The sequence below is a fragment of the Suillus fuscotomentosus genome (genome assembly GCF_016647785.1).
Source record: "Suillus fuscotomentosus strain FC203 chromosome Unknown F5891scaffold_278, whole genome shotgun sequence".
In the NCBI taxonomy this organism is placed as follows: Eukaryota; Fungi; Basidiomycota; class Agaricomycetes; order Boletales; family Suillaceae; genus Suillus; species Suillus fuscotomentosus.
In genome coordinates, this window is record NW_024539790.1 from 1 (window position 1) to 16,005 (window position 16,005).

Genomic DNA, 16,005 nt, shown 5'->3' on the forward strand with positions numbered 1-16,005 from the left:
CCAGGAGTACGAGGTTCGAAACGACATGTGGGTATTCATTTAGCTTTAAAAGCTTCTCTTAATTGTCAACATCCAGGGCGTGTGGTTCGACGGTTGGACCGATGTTATCGAAGCTTGGCTTGCGCACAGTAGATGTCGGTAATGCCATGTTGTCTATGCACTCCATTCGCGAGACTGCAGGTTCTCATGACGTCCAAAACGCGATCGACCTATTTACCTCATTCTTTGAAGGCTTTACTGAGCTAGATAAGACTCTTACTGTAGATTAGTTCACATCTGCAATGGGCTGCACTTTACAATACATCGCTCACGTGGTTGGGGGATTCTCGCATACATTGAAAGGAACCTGAATTCGAGGACATAAAATGTACATGCTATCGCTTTTGTCGTTTATTCGATGTCCGATCTGAATCTGCCCTTGAATCTGCCACAGGTCCTGATAACAGACTGCGCTTCTTGGCCGTTCTCGCGTAATGTGCCAATACCCACTCTCTTTCTGCCTCTGTCTGTTCTATAGTGCCTTGCCGTATCTCATACGCTAAAAATTCAAGCATTGAGTTGGCTACTAATAAAGTCAATGAGACGGCGCTCACGTTTCATCTCAAAGCGGGGCCCAACTTCCGCCAGTTGGACATCCCGAGCTACTTTTACAAAAACATGATGTCTGCGCAAGTTAGTATCTGCAGCATGTCCTCTCAATACACTCACCGGAAGGAAATGAAGTCGCCGTCATTCGAGAACGTCATCACACGCTTGCTGTCTTCTTTCGGTACAGGAAACAGGAATTTCAGCACATCTCGCACCCGGCCACCGAGTTTAGATGTGAACTCTTCAAAGATGAGGTGTGGGTATTGTTCTGAGACGGTGGAGGACTTGTATGAGCCTATGTCGTGCCGTAGGGCAACGTTGTGCAGGGTAAAGTAGACGGTAGGTCCATGAGGGAAGTGCGAGACAATCATAGCATCTGTACGATGCTCAAATTAGCGCACAGATGGAATTGACTCTAATTATGCGTACCAGGAACACCACGGTGTTCATGGAGAACAATGAGATCAGTAACGTCGTTGGCACGACAAGCATCCGCCAACTCTTTTATAACGTAGTTTCCTCGGTTGATTCGATGCGAGTTGGGGAAAACGAGCCGCATTTCCTTTGCAAAATTTCAATAGGAACGGGCGACGAAGACTTGCACGACATACTTTGGCGAACTGCAACAACTTAGAACTTGGGTCCCTTGATGTTGTTACAATAATTTTTGGGTCTTGAATACCAGCCCGCGAGTATTCGCTATCGATGTGCGTTGACGGCTCTGATCAAAAGACCTGGTAGATACACTAATTTAGCACCGTAGATGATTGCAACTCACCTTCTTGTGCCTCGTCAAACGCCAAGTCCTTTCCTAGTGTTTTTGCGTCATTCTTGAGCTCAGTGGGTAGTTTTTTCCCCGATGCAAGTGCGTCCTTGAGCTGCCGTTTGCGCTCATAAGTCTGACGTTCTTGAGCCTCGAGGGATTTGGCGTAAATGTATTGTCGTCGCTCGCGCGTTTGTCGCCGAATCTATTATCCTTGTCAACTGCGAAAGCTGTAGACAAGGGAATTGGATGCATTACCATCTTCCCGTCGACAATCAAAGGGCTTATGGACAACTTATTAGGACCCAAACCTTCTGTTCTGAAAATTACCAATCACGTGATTTCGCCTCCTGAAGTAGATAGCGGTCAAACGTATTATATGTAACAGATTCGTCGCGAGCTCTTACGTAGACCGTCGACGAAAGAAAATCTTATATATATAGATATGTAATCGTGAGCTGCGTAAAATGCTGAAGATTAAGTAGGGAGTTACAAGCACAGACAGGCATATGGTGGTTGTAGAATAGGATATTAGGTACGTGATTGAACTGGGCATGAGTCTATATTATTAATTGAAATCGCGATAAAAAGGGAATGAAAGCTCAGAAATCCTCGTCGAGAGAACTAGATTGTCGAATGAGACATGTGTTCTAGAATAACATAGTGGGAAACTTACAACAGCCTTGAAGACGCCGAAGTATGCGATTGTCTGATATGTGCCTTCGCATAGTCAGACACGCGTCTCTCGAAGAAATTTGTCTTTCCCTGCATAGAAATCATGTCCATAAAATCAAAAGGATTGGTGGAGTTGTAGAACTTGTCATTCCCCAACGACACTAGAAGACGGTCGGCGACAAACTCGATATACTGGCACATCATGGTTGCGTTCATGCCAATCAGGCTAACTGGAAGAGCATCTGCGGTGCACAGTCAATACCAGCCTAAGATAACAACTGAACGACGTGCCTGTTAAAAACTCTTGTTCGATATGGACACTTTCTGTAATGATTTTTTGTATAACATCCGGGTGTGGTCTTCGCTTGAGATGGGTAAATAAAAGACAAGCGAAGTCGGTGTGCATTCCCTCGTCACGACTGATGAGTTCATTAGAGAATGTGAGCCCGGGCATTAATCCACGCTTTTTGAGCCAGAATATTGATGCAAACGAGCCGGAAAAGAAGATACCCTCAACTGCAGCAAAGGCAACTAGCCGAGTAGCAAATGTCGCCTCCTTGTCAGATATCCATCGTAATGCCCAATCTGCCTTTCGCTTGACAGCCGGTATGGTCTCTATAGCATCAAAAAGATACTGGCGCTCATGGACATCCTTGATGAGTGTGTCGATGAGGAGCGAATAGGTCTCGGCGTGAACATTTTCGATCATGATTTGAAACCCATAAAAGCATCGAGCTTCTGGGATCTGGACTTCGTTGGAAAAACGCTCAACCAAATTCTCGTTAACTATGCCATCGGACGCAGCAAAAAAAGCTAAAATATGTGAGATGAAGTGGCGTTCATTTGCAGTTAGTCGGGTATTCCAATGCACGATGTCTGTCGAAAGATCCATTTCTTCGGCAGTCCAAAAAGATGCCTCCGCTTTCTTGTACATGTTCCAGATCTATACGCCATTGGTTGGCTCCATCACCGTGAATAGGAAATTTGCTCACATCATGATACTGTATGGGGAAAAGGACAAAGCGCCGTTGAGAAGGCATGAGGAGCGGTTCATATTCTGTGAGCTCTGGTGAGATTGGTGGACACGCAGAGTCAAAAAAGCGTACCCCCTTCAGAAACTCCACTCTCGTATGATGTACCGGAGCTGTTCGTACCATTACATCCTCCAGAGTAGAGGAATGGGTCGCTGAGAGAAAGTTTCTGCTGTGATGTCTCCTATCATGAGTCAGCCTCTAATTAAGGCGTGCCTGTGAGCAACAATAACCACACACCTCAATTGAAAGGTCTTGGATAGATGTGACAAAGAAACAATCGAGCGCTTGTGTGTCAGACATAGAGATAAAGCTTGCACCTACTAGTGGACTCAAGTGGAGTGCTACGGATCCTTTGAAAGGTCACGTAATCATGTGATGTACGTGACTGTTTTTTTTTTGGGTCATCCGATTATATCCGCGTGTTCACTCGCAGATTGCTCATTGACTTGTTATTTTAAAGATCTGTGTCAGTGCAGTGTACATACACCACAAGGGACGATGTGAAACAAGGTGAAGACATGAGAAGCGGTCTAAGTTGATTGGTTTGGCTAATAATAGAATTTGATGAAACATCAATATTCGCGGTCGTGGCACGTCTACAAAAACCAACAACGCGTCGCGTAATGTTGAGTGGAACAAATAACCACAACCACAATTTGAACCGTTTAAATTGAACCTCGGTTGGTTCTTTCTGCCAGACTCCATCTCTTGCGATATCTTCTTCATCTCAGTACATATCATCCAATACTTTCAATGGCTTCCACTCTTGCACCAGTTCGTGTATCATCCCCTGCTCCAACACCAAGCAAGAAGGTTCATCCATTCTTATGTTAACCGTGTGCTAGCTAACGGCTATTGAATCGTTAGGCTGCTGCAGCCCTAGCAAATATCTCATTAGACTCACCAACCAAGCCATCAGATGACGAGGATGCCCTTCCTGTTTTGATCGATGATCGCAAGCGTTCAGTCTCGCCGGACTCTCAAGACGCTGAGGACGAGCTTGAAGAACTTCGCAAGAAATTTGTCGGCGAAATTGACCTGCCTGAAAGTTAGTGCCTTAATTTTGTTTGTGAATTAATGTTCAACCTAACTTTTCATTTCAGGCGAAGAGCCTCTGCTCAAAGAATCCAAGCGTCGTTTCGTTCTTTTCCCCATTCAATACCACGAGGTTTGTTGCTGTCTATCGTCTCGTTAACTTCATTCTAACAATTTACTAGATATGGCAAATGTACAAGAAAGCAGAGGCATCATTCTGGACTGCCGAGGAGATGGACCTCTCAAAAGACACACATGACTGGACTAACCGTCTTAATGACAACGAACGTCACTTCATTTCGCACGTCCTTGCCTTCTTCGCTGCATCCGACGGCATTGTTAATGAAAACCTCATCGAACGTTTCTCTAATGAGGTCCAGGCTGCTGAGGCCCGGTGCTTCTACGGCTTCCAAATCATGATGGAGAACATTCACTCGGAGACCTACTCACTTCTCATCGACACATACATCAAAGATTCTGCCCAGCGCGAATATCTCTTTGATGCCATGGAAACTATTCCTTGTGTCAAGCGCAAGGCTGACTGGGCACTAAAGTGGATATCCGATCACCGTTCCACCTTCGGTGAGCGCTTGGTCGCCTTCGCTGCCGTCGAAGGCATCTTCTTCTCTGGTTCCTTTGCGTCTATCTTCTGGCTCAAGAAGCGCGGTCTCATGCCTGGTCTTACGTTCTCCAACGAGCTCATCAGTCGTGATGAGGGTATGCATACCGATTTTGCTTGCTTGCTCTTTAGCCACCTCAAGCGTCGCCCGCATCCTGAGACTGTCAAGTATATCATTACCCAAGCTGTCGCCATCGAGCAAGAATTTTTGACCGGTTCGTCATTGCTTCATCTTATTTATGTTACGCTGACCGTCTCTCCAGATGCTCTCCCTGTCGGCCTCATTGGTATGAATGCCAAGCTCATGTGCCAGTACATCGAATTCGTCGCAGACCGCCTGTTGGTGTCGCTGGGCAACGATAAGGTGTACAACGTCACAAATCCATTCGACTTCATGGACATGATATCGCTACAGGGGAAGACCAACTTCTTCGAAAAGCGTGTATCGGACTACTCAAAGGCGAATGTCAACCACACGAATGCTAAGACCGATCAGGTGTCAAGTAAAGCTTTGTGAGTTCGCCCATCTTTCTGTTGGGCCTTGCCTGATAATGTTTCATTCAGCTCGTTGGATGAGGACTTCTAGATTTGTCATTTCCGCGTTCCCTTATTTACATATATTCCACTTTCCGTATGCACTATACCACGCCCATATGTTCATCACATCAACCTTTGCATCTCCGTTTAGATATGTTATCATTATTCACCCTCTGTAATGTTTAGTGTTATCAGTAGCCATACCTGCAAGAATTGATTATCATCTGCTTGAACGCTTGAGCCTTTATGTCACCTGATTTTGTAGTACCATAAATGCTTTTGCACAGGACTATTTCAACTGCGATTCCCAAGTCCATAGCACGATAAATATTGATATATTCCAGGACCCTTAAGGGGACTGGTATAACGATTTTTTTTTACAATGGTAAACTTTATATCGATCTCACCGGGTTTGGCGGCCCGGTTTTCGCATCCTGATCTGTCATTGATTTGTCAGCTCCTTTCCGCCTGTCATCGTTCGGTTGTGGTCTCCTGTTCTACCATTAGGACGTCACCGTCTTGCGCGCTTGTATAAACATCTCAATAAGTTGCGATGGCTGCAGCTTCTTCGTCCTCTGTTGTTTCGTCGACGTCGTCTTTCCTGGTGCCTCCCGTTTCTTTGGTGGTGTCGGATCAGGAGCTTCTTGATGATGGTTCGCTCGTGGTGTCATCGTGCGTTTTACACAAGTTTTTCGAGTTTTATGAGGTCTCTCGAGTCCGACGAGCTTTTCGTGATCAGTATCCAGCTGGCCGTTTTTTGCCCGTCACTGCTCCTACTCTGAGGCACGTCATCGACAATTTTCCTTACATGAGTCGTGGTCACTATGCTACTATCGCTGGCGCACACTTCGTTAGTATTCGGACTTCTGATCGTAAGGATCATCTACGCGACTTGTTAAGAGTCCATGTGTGTGACACTCGGTGTGTCAACAATCTTGTTGTATTTCAGCTTTTGAAGACACCTCGGCGATACTTCGCACATGAGATGATGCCTGACCCATTTTCAGTTCTTTTTAAGCCAGCAAGTCGTAATCGAGCCACTCGGTCCAAACACATCGTGATGACTGATGGTGAGACACCTCAAGCCAAGCAGCGGCGTCAAACTTGTGTAACCCACGATGCTCCTGATGATTGTGATGGTGCCTTTCCGATCCTGCTGTCTTTTGACGACAAAAAAAGCATCATAGCTGAATGGCAACAACAAATGAGCCAGACGTCACTCCGAAGGAGTCCATGTGCATGTTGTGCTCACAATGTCCCGGCAACGGAATTGGTGCTTGTTGATATTCAGAAGGTGCCGCTGCATTTACTTCGCAATGACTGTCTACCCGAGCACACTCTGCCGCAAACCTATGCTTTTGAATTGTATGAGCGAGCTATATTGTATCCCAAGGGGTTACAAGATCTATGGGCTAAATCGGACATATACTTGTGTCGCACTTGCCGCTCAGCTTTGGTGTCTAAGTCACCGCGGCAGCCTGTCAATTCTCTAGCCAACTTTCAATATTACGCTCATGAACGTTTACCACCATTGATCCGTTCAGCGTTCTTGGAAGCCTCTGTTTACGATCTGATGTTGGTCTCTCGAGCTCGTGCATCTCAAATTGTCCACCATTATGCATACAAACCGTCATCTGGATCCCATTGGACTGCCGAGGAGGCCTCACAGTGATATAACAAAGGAAATGTCGCCGTGCGAGCGCAAGATTCCACTGAATTGCGAATATTGTTGCCGCCCAGTCCTGATGAATTGCATGATGCAATGTGTGTTATTTTTGTTGGTCACAAGCAGGTGCCTACCAGAGAAACAATCAAGTCATTGCGACCCGTGATGGTAACTAAGAGTCGTGTGCGCCAGCTCATTCATTTTTTGCTGGAGCATAATCCTTGGTATCAACACAGTGGTGTGTGTTATAGTCCCGAAAACATGGATTCCTTGTTTGATACAGCAGATGGTGATGTTGATCGTGGTGTTCCTCGCGCTCTGCAGATATGCCATCTTCCCGACGATGCTGAGGAAAAGAGCCACATTGATTATTGAGTTTCTGAAACAGATGTTTCACAGTCCAATGATTTTGATAGCAATGATATTGTCATGGAAGCAGTGGGGTATACGAAGGGCGATCATTCTTCTGCAAGCCGGGAGAAAATGAAGCTGCATGCATTGGCACTTGTATTGGACAAGAAGAAGTTTTTGTTATCACGTACAGGCTCACAGTTTGTTGCTGATAATGATCCGGGTCTGATGTCTTACTTGTTTCCACATTTGGATCCTTGGGATATAGGTGGTTTTTTTCACAGTGGGAGGACACGTGTCACAACCCAATAACGAATTAACGCTGGGCAGAGACTAGGACTCAAACAAAGAATAATCACGCAGAGAAGGTAGGCAGCAGGTACATCTTGGTATTGCTCACTTGGAGATACAAGAGGTTTGAACTAAAGAACTACTGACTACGACGAGCTACCTATATACACATATTGAAACTGAGACTGAAACTGAGTATGAACTAACTAACCAATCAGAATAATTAAAGGTATCATACGATTCTATATATAACTATGATGTCATAACATGTGCCGCAGCCGCAGTAAGACTCTGGAACATTCCAAGAGTGTCGCGAGGCATGACATCAATATCTTCGGCATTGTCCGATAGATCACGTGACTCTGGTAATTCTACAATAGACGCAATAATAGGAACTTCTTCAACAGTAAATACATTATTAGGAACAGGCGCTGTGACTGAGCACTTAAAGGACTTAGAATTAAGGAACGAATAATGGTTTGTATTTGGAACTCGTGACATTACCCCCTCTCTAGGATGAGCGTCATCGCGAATGAAACTAGGACGGATAAACTTCTTGCGCCATTCCAAAAACTCTTGGGTTTCGAACACCGATTTGTTAATTTTGCGGGGATTTAATGCCTTCGGATTTTGCCAGTGAAATTCTTGAACTTTCAACCGTGCATTCTCAAGGTTTTCCTCAGGTTCCCATGTCGCTTCTTCTATCGGATATCCTTCCCACTCTACTAGGTATTGGAGTTTTGATCTGTGCAGTCTCGAGTCTAGGACTTTTCGTACTATCCATTCGGAATCGCCTTCTGATAAGATCTCTGGCGGCGGACGATGATGTGGAAGTCTTTGGACTAAGGTCGAGGGGGAATGCGGAGTGAGTAATTCTACGTGGAATACCGGATGAATCTGATATTTTGCTGGAAGGTTCAGGCAGTAATTTACATCACCCGTCTTCTCTAGCACTTCAAACGGACCAAGTCGTCGATCGGAGAGTTTCTTATTTGGTCTTTTCTGACGGATATTTTTGGCATTGAGCCAGACCAGATCTCCTTTCTTGAATTGTGGTGCGTCTTTTACTCCTCTATCGTAGAATCTCTTCATCCGCTCATTCGCCATTCGCAGCATACTTTCTGCGTCTTCCTTCGCCTCTTTCATTACATCCACTCGTTCATCAGCTGCAGGTACTTTAGAATTGGAAATTGGTGAAAAAGTAAACTCTGGATCGTATCCGTAGAGTACTTTGAATGGACTATGACCCGTTACAGTGACAGAGTTATTGTGAGCAAATTCTGCTATTGGAAGCCAGTCTACCCAATCATTCTGGCGGTAAGACGTGAACATTCTCAGATATTGCTCTACTTCTTGGTTGATTCTCTCTGTTTGTCCGTCTGTCTGAGGATGATAAGCCGTTGACATGTTCCATTTTATGCCTAGGCGTTTCGACACTTGTCCCATAAACTTGGAGACAAATTGTGTTCCTCTGTCCGATATCACCTGTTTCGGAGTTCCATGGTGTTTCCATACGTTATCTAAGAAAAGTTTCGCGATTCCTCGAGCGTCAACTTCCTTTTTCGTAGGCATGATGTGCGTTTGTTTCGTGTATCAATCAACGACAACAAAAATAGAGTCAAACCCTTCGCTTTTAGGCAAATCTACTATCAAATCACAAGTGATTGATTGCCAAGGTCCCGCTGGTATTTCATTTGGTTTAAGCGGACCATGTGGTTGCGTTGGGTGAATCTTCGTTGCTCTGCATCTATCACAGCCATCTACGTAATCGTGGACATACTTCGTCATTGAAGGCCACCAATAATTTCTGGAAATCAATTCTAAGGTTTTGGCACGTCCAGGGTGTCCAGCCGGTGGAGAGTCGTGAAACAACTCCAATATCTCTTGGCGGATCTCCTTATCATTTGGAACGTAAACCAGTCCTCGGAATAACACCAATCCATCCTCCACATTCCACTCTTCGACTCCTCTACGCAATTGTACCGGTGCTGCTTTTAACGTTTGTAGCGCCTTAGTGACTTCGGGCTCTCGTTCTGTGCATTGCCTTATCTTTCTCAGCAATTGTTTTTCTCCTTGCACTAGAACTTGACCTCTTTTAGCAGCTTTTACAGTAAAAAACTCCGGTTTTAACAAAATACGATCAGAATTGTCGTTTTCTACCCCCCCTCTGTGGTCTTCTCTCCGAGAAAGCTTATCGGCCTTATCGTTGACTACACCAGGCTTATGTTGGAGCGTAAATTCATACTCCGCCAGGAACAGACTCCATCTGGCTTGCCTTCTTGTCAACTTTTGGCTCGTCATAAAGTACTCGAGATTCTTATGATCCGTCCAGATCTCCACATGGTGAGGTTTTCCCTGCACATAGTGCCTCCACTCCTCCAACGCTCGAATGATTGCAAGTAACTCTTTGTCATGGATGTCATAATTTCTTTCTGCATCGTTCATTGACTTAGAGTAATACGCCACGGGGTGCCATAGGTCATCTTCCATCAGTTGAGATAGAACCGCTCCAGTTGCATAATCAGAAGCATCGGTTTCTATTTTCATTTTCTTCTCAACGTCAGGCATTACTAGGATCGGAGCTGATGTAAACCTTGACTTCAGTTCATCAAAAGCATCTTGCTGTTTCTCCGTCCAATCCCATTTGACATCCTTCCGTAATAAATCATTCATTGGTCTGGCAATGTCCGAAAACCCGAAGATAAATCTTCTGTAGAAGTTGGCAAAGCCCATAAATGCTTGAATATCTTTAACACATTTGGGTACAGGCCATTTCATTACTCCTTCTACTTTCACAGGGTCCATTCGAACACCACCCTTTTCCACTATCAACCCGAGGAACTCGACTTCTGTCTGTTCGAAGCTACACTTTTCAGGCTTCAGATACAGATCGTTCTCTTTTAGTCGTTTTAGTACCTCTCGTACAACTTTTCGGTGTTGCTCCCTATTGCCATTTGTGAACACGAGGATATCATCGATATAGACAACTACGGTCTTTCCATCAATTAAATCTCTGAATATCTCGTTCATCATGGTTTGAAACGTGGCAGGGGAGTTTGTTAAACCGAAGTACATCATGGTTGGTTCATGGTGACCAAACGGCGTTTTGAAGGCCGCCTTCCACTCATCTCCTTCTTTCATGCGAATATTATTGTACCCCCATCTTACATCCATCTTGGAGTACATTGTGGCACCGGTTAAAGCATCAATCAAATCTTGAGATCTCGGTAGCGGATATGCATTTTTAACCGTCTTCTCATTGAGCTTTCTATAGTCCATCACCGGTCTTAACTTGCCATCTTTTTTGGCCACAAAGAAGAAAGGTGCTGCCACTGGAGATTGTGAATTTCTTATACGTCCCAGTGCAGTCTCGGCTTTTAACCAATCTTTCAAAGTGTCCATCTCCTTGGGTGATAAGGGATAGGGTTTCGCATTCGGCGGAAGATCGCCATCATCTTTAAGATCTATCGCATGATCCCATTTCTTTCTTTCAGGGAAGCGCTTAGATTCTTCTTCTGAGAAAACTCCCAGGTACTCGTGAAGCCAATCGGGAACCATCTCTTCGACCGATTTCTTCACCTTCGTTGCTTCTTCTGCAACCTTCTGCTCTGTGGCAACCGAGGCTTTATACTTGATCCATTCTCCAGGATACTCTTCGTCTTCTATTTCCTCAACTGTCGCCCTCTTCATCGCCATGTCTTCTTCGTCATCCTCTTCTGTGGGAATCAGGTCTGGCACTTCTTCTATCTTTTTTTGTTCTTTTCTTTTTTCTTTATTTTTTTGTCTTTGTTCTTTTTTAGTAATACATTTAACCGGGCAACGAGAAAGTGCAAAACGTCCAGCGTTCCAATCTATTTCCGGGTTGTGATATCTTAGCCAATCTATGCCAATAATCACATCATCGCTTCCTAAGTCCGTAATCATGAAGGCTGCTTGATCCTCAACATGGTCACTGATCTTTAGACCTAATTCAGTGTAATGAGTCATCGATCCAGCGGCATTTAACGAGCCATCAATATTTTTAACCGGAATGGGCCTTAATAATTTATGGCACCGGACTTCGTTTTTCTTCACAAACTTCTCGCTAATAAATAATGTCGATGCACCACAATCTACCAGTGCTTTCACATCTGCTTGTCGGTTCTTTCCCTTCAACGTGATTGGAATGTAAAAATGCTCAGATTTGGATTTAATATATACTTCTGATACATCCGAGAACGTAGATAGGATGGAGAAACGATTGTTCAGGTCTAAGTTCGCAGACTTTGACTTCGACCCTTCTAAAAACCCTTGCCTTCCTTGGAGCTGACCCAAGCTTTGAACCAACTCGGAATAGGGTCTTCTTCTTTTGGCACTGTAGTAGCCTTCACCTGCACTTTTGGTGCGACTGCGTCTTTGCAGTTTCTAGCCATATGGCCTTCGCCTCCACAGCAGTAGCATTTGAAGGATCCAGTCCTTCCTTGAGGTTTTGGAGCACCTCGCTGCTTGTTGGCGTCGACGTCCATAGCGTCGCTTTCCCTGCTCGGACCAGGTTTGTATTCAGGGGTCCTGGGGCCTTGTTTAGGGGTCCACCAGGTCGTCTTCTTCTTGTCCGCGTCCAGCTCTTCGAAGTTGCATCCAATTTGGATCGCATGTTCCACCAGTTTCTTCATGGTGTTTTTGTCCTCGTAGCGGACATGAGCAAGCTGTATCTTGACGCGGTCTTGAAGTCCCATTCTGAACTTTTGTCTCTGGTCGTAGTCTGAAAAGGAGGTATGTGCAGCCTTTTGTCTGAAAGCGGCTGCGTACTCTGGAACCGAGGAAGCTCCTTGTCTAAGGGATTCTAGTTCCCTAATCGCTTTTCCTTCGCGATCCTCCTGCCCCCACATGGCTTCTAAGTCTTCCAGGAATTTCTCCACGGTCAACTTCTCATCTCCGGTCTTTCCAAGTTTAGTGATATAAGGTTGCGCCCATTTGGCTGCAGTGCCTTTCATGAAGGAGAGCATAACTCCGATCCTTTGGCCTTCTTGGATATTGGGCCATTGCGCAGTGTATAGCGCTACTTGGGATATCCAGACCATGAGTTCTATGGAGTCTTTTTCTCCTGTGAAGTCCTGTGGTTTGGAGTATTTGATGGAGGGGGAAGAGTTCGATGAAAGTAGGCTAGCTCCTGCAGAGCCGAATGATGGTTGTTGTGACTGTATTTTCACAGTCTCGTCTTCTTGCATTTCCAGGCATACGCCCAGGAGTCTGTTTGCTTCTTCTAGAGCTAAATTCTTGGCTTCTAGTTCCGCTATTCTGACCCTGAAGCTGTCCGCTTGGTTCGCAAGTGACATGTGAATGTAGTCAACAATTTCTTGTGGACTAGATGGTAATATCACCGTCTGTGCAGGTTGCGTAGGAGAGTTTGGTAATTCAGACATAGTGCCAGTTGTTTTCTGGAACCCGATTCACTGATGTCTGTTGAAGAGCTGCTCGTAAGGGCTCTTCCGAAAGGGAATGATGGTGAAAAGAAGAAAGTTATGTAATGGAAAACTGAAGCGGTCCCCGATATCTGATCGGATCTACCACGTACTTCAGGATCGAAGGGTTCTTTAATCAACCTAACCGATGCTTCCCTAATACTAACTAAAAAGGATACGTAACTATACTCGATTGAGTGGGAAAAACTAGGGACAATGCAATCTCCGTTCTGAGGGTACAAGCCTAGGACAAGTTATCACTCTTCCAGCCGAAGCTTACAAGTGCGAGTCTCACTAGGGTATGTCGCTAAATCCTCGTAGGTCGAAAGCACGGTTTTGTCGTCTAGACAGTTCCGCTATTGACTCGAAACGAATGCCTACGTGCGTATGAAGAAAAGGATAGGTAAAATGAAACTATAGTAACATTGAGCAGGCAGGGTTTTGGGCCAACACTCAAAGTTGCAGTGACACGCCTAATGTCGTGAACACCTCCGTATACTGGCGGCTGCGGTAAGACAGGGCCTGGTATAGGACTACTAACTAAGAAAGATGATAGGTATGAAAATGCGCTCAAATGAGCAAAGAGATGAAACAAGGGATCGCAGCGGTTAAGCCGGGCAAAAGTATAACGGTTCTGTTTCGGCTGATGGTGTGATGACTACCAACACGACCAGGCGAAAGAGAAAGAGATGCGAGAGTGTAACGCGAGAGTCGGAGTCTCCTATAGTTCAAACCTAATGTCACAACCCAATAACGAATTAACGCTGGGCAGAGACTAGGACTCAAACAAAGAATAATCACGCAGAGAAGGTAGGCAGCAGGTACATCTTGGTATTGCTCACTTGGAGATACAAGAGGTTTGAACTAAAGAACTACTGACTACGACGAGCTACCTATATACACATATTGAAACTGAGACTGAAACTGAGTATGAACTAACTAACCAATCAGAATAATTAAAGGTATCATACGATTCTATATATAACTATGATGTCATAACATGTGCCGCAGCCGCAGTAAGACTCTGGAACATTCCAAGAGTGTCGCGAGGCATGACATCAATATCTTCGGCATTGTCCGATAGATCACGTGACTCTGGTAATTCTACAATAGACACAATAATAGGAACTTCTTCAACAGTAAATACATTCTTAGGAACAGGCGCTGTGACTGAGCGCTTAAAGGACTTAGAATTAAGGAACGAATAATGGTTTGTATTTGGAACTCGTGACAACACGTCAACAGTATTTGTCTATGGAAGCCCAAGTAAAAAATCTGCTTCTCCAAGACGACTCGCCCTTTCGTAGGGATGCTAATTTTGCTTTTGTTTGCTGGAATATGATCCAGAAGAAAGAAGTCAGTACGAACACATCTTTTCGGATAAGTTCGTCACTGCAGTATAGTCTTGCCAACAATTTAAAGAACATTGCACCTTCCTTGACCAATTTGGCTGAAAAGTGGAGTCAGTCTACCTACAGTCCACCGTCTACAACAGAAGAAAAAAAAGCCGCACGTGTCCTCCGACGGTTACAAGCATCCACCAAGTTCTTGAGGGGCAGCGCAGGTTATAAGTTATGCCACCGAAATGAAATACGCGCCTTGATGAAGAAATTTTGCACTCCAGCAATTTTCGTGACGGTCAATCCACATGACCTGACCAGTAGTGCTATTCCTGCCATAGCAGGAATTGAATTGGATGAATGGGTAGCGATGAGTTACTTCGAGCGAGCGAAGTTAGTGGCAGAACGGCCAGATGCTGCCGCAATTGCGTTTGACTTGCAAATCCGGGCGTTTATTGACATCATAATCAAATATAAGCATGGCCCTGGTGTGTTTGGACATTGTCAAGCTTATTATGGGACAATTGAAGTGCAGGGAAGGGGTACATTACATTGTCATATGCTTCTGTGGATCGTGGGCAACCCCAGTCCTCAGGAATTGTGCAATAAGATGGCTGAAGATGATCGGTTTCAAGGTGTCATGTTCGCTTGGCTAGAAAACATTATCAGTTGTGAATTGCCATATGACAAAGGTCCGGTCCCAGAAAGAACCAGCGCAGATGCGAAGAAACCACCGCGAGCAAAAGAAGAGATGGATCCTCGCCTAGAGCAACAACCACAAGTGGCGGAATTGGACAATCAATCATTCGAATATGAATTCACGGACTTTCTGACTCGCTTAGCAGTGGAATGCAATTGGCACATTCACAACGATACCTGTTATAAGCATCTCAAGAGTGGAGAGAAGAGAGGAGATGCTAATTGCAGGATGCGGTTAGATGGTACATTACAAGAAGAGACATGCATAGATGTGGCGAGCGGCTCAATTGAGCTTCAGCGGTGGCGTGGTCGGGTCAACAATTTCACGGATTTGATTTTGTTTCTGATGCAATGTAATACTGATACACAATTCATCGGCTCGGGAGAAGCAGCGAAAGCCACAGTCTTTTATATAACTGAATACATCACCAAGGGCGATGTTCCATTGTATGTTGGCCTGCAAGCTCTGGATTATGCCACTAAGATGCATAATGCTAAGTATGTCGACGCCAAAGATGCTAAAGATACTCACATAGTTCGCAACCTGATTACAAAATCTGTCAATGCGATGATGGGTCGCCAAGAAATGTCTCATCAACAGGTGATGAGTTATTTGGTGGGTGGAGGAGATCATTACACCAGTCACAGTTTCCAGACCTTTAAATGGTTTGAATTTACCAATGCGGTCGATAAGTTCGAACACGATGCTGGTATCTCAACCGGTGATGATGTTGACAATGATGACGACCTGCTGCACGTTGAAGAATCCGTCACTGTAGGGATTTCAACAGAAAACGTGGAATTTACAAGTGATGTGCAGGATTATACCTTACGACCTTATGATGAAAATTTTGCAAATCTTTGCCTCTGGGAATTCATTGAATCCACCATAAAAATGAAAGGCCAGATCGAGAACAAGAACATCGATGAGTCCGAATCTGATGGTCGTTTGGCCAGCGGGGAGCT

General features: G+C 44.9%; 6 protein-coding genes across 6 annotated transcripts; 4 read left to right on the forward strand and 2 right to left on the reverse strand.

The window, feature by feature from the left end:
- F5891DRAFT_320760 (Brix-domain-containing protein) lies at nt 1–1,643 on the reverse strand. Its single transcript, XM_041371335.1, has 7 exons — nt 1,610–1,643; nt 1,367–1,556; nt 1,200–1,309; nt 1,018–1,150; nt 709–964; nt 594–664; nt 1–538 (listed from the first exon to the last, which is right to left on the reverse strand). The coding sequence occupies exons 1-7, from the start codon at nt 1,610–1,612 to the stop codon at nt 375–377; spliced, it is 927 nt and encodes a 308-aa protein (XP_041216554.1). The 5' UTR covers nt 1,613–1,643; the 3' UTR covers nt 1–374.
- A 128-nt stretch (nt 1,644–1,771) lies between these two features.
- F5891DRAFT_1083839 (ribonucleoside-diphosphate reductase small chain) lies at nt 1,772–3,595 on the reverse strand. The gene is made up of 6 exons (XM_041363447.1): nt 3,298–3,595; nt 3,133–3,241; nt 3,019–3,083; nt 2,318–2,969; nt 2,028–2,268; nt 1,772–1,975 (listed from the first exon to the last, which is right to left on the reverse strand). The coding sequence occupies exons 1-6, from the start codon at nt 3,358–3,360 to the stop codon at nt 1,954–1,956; spliced, it is 1,152 nt and encodes a 383-aa protein (XP_041216555.1). The 5' UTR covers nt 3,361–3,595; the 3' UTR covers nt 1,772–1,953.
- A 73-nt stretch (nt 3,596–3,668) lies between these two features.
- Nucleotides 3,669–5,591, forward strand: F5891DRAFT_1083843 (ribonucleotide reductase small subunit). The gene is made up of 5 exons (XM_041363448.1): nt 3,669–3,873; nt 3,928–4,108; nt 4,164–4,228; nt 4,278–4,929; nt 4,978–5,591. Exons 1-5 carry the CDS (start codon nt 3,814–3,816, stop codon nt 5,229–5,231), a joined length of 1,212 nt encoding a protein of 403 aa, XP_041216556.1. The 5' UTR covers nt 3,669–3,813; the 3' UTR covers nt 5,232–5,591.
- Nucleotides 5,592–5,804: 213 nt separating this feature from the next.
- F5891DRAFT_1201130 (uncharacterized protein) lies at nt 5,805–6,923 on the forward strand (the record flags this gene model as incomplete). The annotated part of the gene is made up of 1 exon (XM_041368865.1): nt 5,805–6,923. One exon carries the CDS (start codon nt 5,805–5,807, stop codon nt 6,921–6,923), a length of 1,119 nt encoding a protein of 372 aa, XP_041216557.1.
- A 7,331-nt stretch (nt 6,924–14,254) lies between these two features.
- On the forward strand, nt 14,255–14,689 carry F5891DRAFT_968692 (uncharacterized protein; the record flags this gene model as incomplete). Its single annotated transcript, XM_041376304.1, has 1 exon — nt 14,255–14,689. A coding segment is annotated over one exon (435 nt), but the record flags the coding sequence as incomplete, so codon positions are not given.
- Nucleotides 14,690–14,791: 102 nt separating this feature from the next.
- Nucleotides 14,792–15,964, forward strand: F5891DRAFT_936416 (uncharacterized protein; the record flags this gene model as incomplete). The annotated part of the gene is made up of 1 exon (XM_041374058.1): nt 14,792–15,964. A coding segment is annotated over one exon (1,173 nt), but the record flags the coding sequence as incomplete, so codon positions are not given.
- Nucleotides 15,965–16,005: the final 41 nt, after the last annotated feature.

Bases quoted from the DNA above. Each gene is read 5' to 3' on its own strand.
- F5891DRAFT_320760 (XM_041371335.1), bottom strand. The intron at 1,310-1,366 runs GTGAGTTGCAAT...TCTTTTGATCAG, and splicing joins GTTTGACGAGGCACAAGAAG to AGCCGTCAACGCACATCGAT. The intron at 965-1,017 runs GTACGCATAATT...AGCATCGTACAG, and splicing joins TGAACACCGTGGTGTTCCTG to ATGCTATGATTGTCTCGCAC.
- F5891DRAFT_1083839 (XM_041363447.1), bottom strand. From the start codon at position 3,360: ATGTCTGACACACAAGCGCTCGATTGTTTCTTTGTCACATCTATCCAA. The intron at 3,084-3,132 runs GTACGCTTTTTT...CAGAGCTCACAG, and splicing joins GAGTGGAGTTTCTGAAGGGG to AATATGAACCGCTCCTCATG. The intron at 1,976-2,027 runs GTAAGTTTCCCA...TCGACAATCTAG, and splicing joins TCGGCGTCTTCAAGGCTGTT to TTCTCTCGACGAGGATTTCT.
- F5891DRAFT_1083843 (XM_041363448.1), top strand. From the start codon at position 3,814: ATGGCTTCCACTCTTGCACCAGTTCGTGTATCATCCCCTGCTCCAACA. The intron at 3,874-3,927 runs GTTCATCCATTC...TTGAATCGTTAG, and splicing joins CTCCAACACCAAGCAAGAAG to GCTGCTGCAGCCCTAGCAAA. The intron at 4,109-4,163 runs GTTAGTGCCTTA...TTTTCATTTCAG, and splicing joins CGAAATTGACCTGCCTGAAA to GCGAAGAGCCTCTGCTCAAA.